Source organism: Sinocyclocheilus anshuiensis, unplaced genomic scaffold (genome assembly GCF_001515605.1).
Source record: "Sinocyclocheilus anshuiensis isolate Anshui unplaced genomic scaffold, SAMN03320099.WGS_v1.1 scaffold1230, whole genome shotgun sequence".
In the NCBI taxonomy this organism is placed as follows: Eukaryota; Metazoa; Chordata; class Actinopteri; order Cypriniformes; family Cyprinidae; genus Sinocyclocheilus; species Sinocyclocheilus anshuiensis.
This window is the reverse complement of record NW_015558637.1, coordinates 607,283-612,424: the sequence shown is the minus strand read 5'-3', so window position 1 is coordinate 612,424 and position 5,142 is coordinate 607,283. Positions and strand designations below refer to the sequence as shown.

General features: G+C 38.6%; 1 protein-coding gene across 1 annotated transcript in view; it reads right to left on the bottom strand.

Annotated features, from left to right (window-relative positions):
- Positions 1-370: 370 nt before the first annotated feature.
- Positions 371-5,142, bottom strand: part of LOC107680886 (voltage-dependent calcium channel gamma-2 subunit) — a 102,334-nt gene continuing 97,562 nt past the window's right edge. The window contains exon 4 of the mRNA XM_016476962.1: positions 371-1,418. Within this exon, the coding sequence (XP_016332448.1) occupies positions 874-1,418 (545 nt within the window). The 3' untranslated portion in view covers positions 371-873. The remainder of the gene's footprint in view (positions 1,419-5,142) is intronic.

Here is a 5,142-nt window from a genome sequence, read left to right as displayed (position 1 = left end):
TTGTTTTTCTGTCGCTCGCTCCCATGACGACCGAATGCGAGAGTAGAGAAAAAAAAGGAAGCAAACAGGGACTGAGAAAAAGATGAGAAGGTTCTTTTAAAAGAATAAAATTTTGTCTAAGGTTGAACGTCTTTGTCAGTCTCGTGTTACAGCAGCTTTGCAGTGAAGATTCTCTGTGATTTTGTCCATCGTCTGGCTACAGTCACAGCTCAGCGACACAGAGTCTCTTTTCCAACAGATCATTACCCAGCAAACAGCGGTTTCACCTTTTTGCCTCAGAAAAGTCTTGATTATTATGTTAATTTATTTATAAAATTAATATATACACATATATATATATATATATATATATATACTATATGTATATATATTGTACCTTTTGTAAGAGATTGCAGACCGGGCTATTTCTTACTGAATACCTTACTGCAGTTGTTCACAGTTTCTTTTTTTTAAATGCAAATAACAAATGAACAAATAAATAAATATGATGAATATAGTGGAGAGAGGAAGAAGACTTATGAGGGAGCAGTAGCTTGCTGATCCATGTAGACCGAAGGGTGGTGAAATGCTTCCTTAACAATAACATGTCAAATCAATGCCACAAGCTACAGCTCCCATGTCACAGGCCGAAAGAACCCTTCTGCATATCTTTTATAGCCTCTCTCCATTTCAAACCAGCCTCATTTTGTCAATGGCAAAATCATGCATACATGTGTAGTCTTTGATCAAAATGTAAAAAATTCTCTCAGTTCCTCCAAATCGTGAAAACGCATGGTACATGAAGTTTGATCTGTAATATTTCGGGCCTCCACCCCCCCCCTGCCCTGCTCCTGTCTCCCTCGCACTGCTATCTGTATAGGGCGAGATTGTGCCTCATACGGGGGTGGTGCGTCGGTTGGCTGTGTTAGTGTGGGATGAGTCTTTCAGGTCCTTCTGGATGCAGTTGTGGACCTGCAGGAAGTTGTGGTCCCTCTCCGAATTGTAGGTGGCGGTGGGGGTGCCATGACCACCCTTTAAGGTGTCGCCCCCACGGGTGAGTGTGTACATGGAGATCTCGGTGGAGGGCAGAGCCCCGAAACCCTTCAAGCCCACTGGTGAGGCATCGCGGGAGTGCGAGGGGTCTGTGGAGCGGGATGAGGAGCGGGAGCGGCGCCGGTAGCGGTACCGGTAGCTGGGGATGCGTGTGATAGCTGAGCCCTGCAGGTAATCTGCGGCCCGTGCACCCGCCCGCAGCTCCCGGTGCCGGTCGATGAACATGTGCACGGCCAGCACACCCACCATTTCAGCCATGATAAAGGACAAAGCACCAAAGTAGAAACTCCAGCCATACGAGTAGCTGTTCTTCTTGGAGTCGCTCTTTGAAGGATCCCCCGCATTGGCTGATATGTACACAATCATGCCAATGATGTTACTGAGGCCTGTGGGGAAGAGAGGAGATATTTTAACCCAAGGGTACCGCCGCAGTGACAGCTTTTTAAAATGTTTATTTTTTTTTCAGGGAGTGCAACACGTCTTCGTGTGCTTTTTATAAAAATGCTAAAAGTGCCATCATTTTCCTACAATATAAAGGAAAACAATATTCCTACAATATCTCTGACTAAGTTTAATGGGTGCTGTTCAGTGATTAAAAAAAAGACAAATTAGCTTTTTGTGTTCACAACATTTGAAGATTAAACAAATGAATTTTCTCGAAATTAATTTTAATTCAGAAACACATACAAGAGGTTTATTAAAGTTACTGTCAGAATAAATGTTTGTGTTTTTGAATAGATCTTAAACAAGATTTGCAATATTATACATGGTTTAAGTCATAAAGATACACAAATTGTTTTCTAGGAAAACATTAAAATACATTGTGTGTCTTAAATTAAACCTCAGTGGTAAGTTTATCATCAGAAGTTTATCTTTGATGTTTAATAATTTCTGTGATCTGCACTGTGGATGAAACAATGATGAAATTGATTAATTTAGCTAAATTTAATGAGAAAAAATATATAAAATTTAAATAATAATAGCATGAAAATATATTTTCACAGCTGATAAATTCTCTATTGAATGGCAAAAAGTTAATTTAAGAACCTGGATGTAGCTGAGGATGACAGAATCTTACTATCATCTCTATGCCTTACAAAATAAAGTGTAACTGCCCTCTAAATGGTAAGGTTAACACAGTCAGTTTCACACTATCCTTAACCCCTTAGCTATAAACTAAACGCTGAGTGCTTTAATTTGTCAGAGTGAGCAAGTAAATGAGGAGATCAGAGTGAAGAAGTGAGCTTATAACAGAGACTAGAGTGGGTGACCTCACAGGAACATGATCTGTGGTTCACTGCTGACTTCAGTCACACTCTGGTGGAGTTGTCTGTGACAGAGTGAAATTACCATGATGGATCACTGGGAAAGTGTGTCAGGGACACCATATTTTTAGAGTTTAATCCCAAACGGCCTCTCTAAGCCTAGCAACAGAATCCGGACCAAAGAGAGACACAGAAAAAGAAATCGACTTGCTAACTGGCTACAGTATAGCACTGAGACTGCTTGTTCGAAAAAGTCTAGTGCAAGACTTTGTGACTAAGTGATACTGTGCTGATCTGGGCATTAAGGCCAAAGCTGTTGGTTTCAGTAAATGTTTGTTTTACTGAATTGCACTGCTAAACAGTATTGAGGGCCCTTGTGAGAGAATTTTATGTTAGTTGACTGATCTGTCACTTACCCTATTGGATCAGCGCAACACCTAAAACAGTTTGATCAGGTGTATGAATTATGTCTTCCAAACCTAAACATCAAGTTTTCTTTTACATTTAGCTGCAAATTCTGATTGTCAACTTGTCACCTTGGTAAAACTGACAGGCTAGATGAGGTTAAAAATAATTTGGGGTAGCATGAGTAAGATGGGTTTGAAAATGACAAACTAATTAGTAATGTTCTTCCAGGTATACCATTATTTTCTGACAATGTTTATGAACTTATCTCGGAGTTTCTGTGTAACTGTATAATTTCCAGCAACTAATGCAAACTTTATCTTTAAAGAAAAAAACATTTGTGAAAACGATAAAATATATATATTTTTAATTTCATAATTTATATATAGACTTGCGTTCCAAAAAATTGTAGTCAGTAAGATTATTTTTTATAAGAAATGAATCCTTTTATTCAGCAGGGGTGCATTAGATTTACCAAAAGTGACAGTAAAGACATTATAATGTTACAAAAGATTTCTATGTTAAAGGGTTAGTTCACCCAAAAATGAAAATTAGCCCATGAATTACTCACCCTCAAGGCATCCTAGGTGTATATGACTTTCTTCTTTCAGACGAATCCAGTCAGAGTTATATTAAAAATTGTCTTTGATCTTCCAAGCTGTTTAATGGCAGTCAGCGGGTGTTGCAGTTCATCAGTCCAAAAGAAGTGAAATAAAGCGCATCCATCCATAATAAAAAGTGCCTCACACTAGTGTTGGGCGATATGGTAAGTTTTCAACTCGTCATATCGCCAGCCTGTGAGATCACCGATACACGATATTATCGTGCATGTGTGCGTGCATGGGTGGGTGGGGGCAAGGGAGAGAGACTCTCTGTACTTATCATAGGCTATTACATAACTATGTGGTGTTTTAAACCGTGCGGGTGCGCGAGAGAGAGCCTATGAAAGCACTAATAATCGAAATAATATACTTTCAAACATACTGATAAACTAACATGTTAAATATAAAAATATTTAAAACAGCTATTTCATATATATTCGGATACAACAGTCATACATCGCTATTAGGACCGCATGTCCTGTGATAAGTTTGCCGCATCAGAGCACGGACGTTATCAGTCTAATAGGTCTGCAGTCAACGGTGAAAATCAAAAGTAGATTTGCGCGAGTGTGAAATGTGGTGCTGAAGTGAAGTAGCGGGGCAATTTGATAATAATAGCCGAATTATAATAGGCCGCCTAATAATAATAATAATAATAATTGAATACATTTATAGGAGAATGAGCCTAATATCGTCTCGACTATCGACAAAGACATGTGCTATCGTCAATATCTCTGACTATCGTCGATACACGATACTATCGTCTATCGGCACAACCCTAATATATATTTAACATAACTTTTTCATATCTGTAGACACCCTGATTAAGTCCTTGAATTTGAGGGTATTGGACCTAGAAAGTCCTTGAAAGGTCCTTGAATTTGAAGTTAACCAAGGTGTGGGAACCCTGATGAATTTAATTGCACTAATGAGACCTCTGAGCCTCATTAAACGTATGAAAATACACCTGCAAGCCACTTCTGTGTTTTTCTGTGCCACCTCTGTAGTACAAAAAATGTATTCCTTAAATACTGATTTAATTTGATTGGTCACTTGTTCTTATTATACTTCTTATTTTACTTGTTTTTATTCTGTTGTTTTAATTAGAAATGTTAAAAAGCTTATACTTTTTTCTTTTTATTTGACAAAAGATGACATTTAATAAAGTTAGAAAAATGCCATTACAAAGGTAAAAACAAAATCCCCTGTAAATCACTTTTAAGTAGTCAAATATCTCCTCGTAATGGGAAGGTAAATGTTTTAATCAGAATTTTTGCTCCTAATTTTTTGACCGTGCTCCTAAAGCACAAGCGCTCCTAAAAAGAAAAGTAAGCGTATAGTCCTGCAGTGTGTAAAATCCAAAGTGTTTCCACACTTGAAATTCAAAACGTGAAGGTGCAGAAATAATTCTGGAAGATCACACAACAGAAGTGCGCTCTCTCTCTCTCTCTCTCTCCCTACTATTAAGTAGCTTGTGCATTGTTTTACTTACTTCTTTTTGACATATCCGACCGAACTACAAGCTTTCCAGTGATGTCTGTGAGAAAGGGATATTCACTCGACAAGCTAGCACATCCACTCTGCGTGATTTGCTTAACAGCTCGCACACATCAGCTATACAGGCATTAATGAAACCAGTATCGGTATCGGTGCATCCCTAAAAATAACCATATTTAAAACTTAATAATCACTTTAATCTAGTTTGCGCTCACTGTTGTAAACGGAAGCAGCTCCAGGCTGATGACTTAAGACGTCGGCGTTGCGCATGCGCCGCTCAGAAGTGACGAATGCAGAAGCGCAGGGGAGAGATCAAAACAAAACAACGGTCACTAATTAGA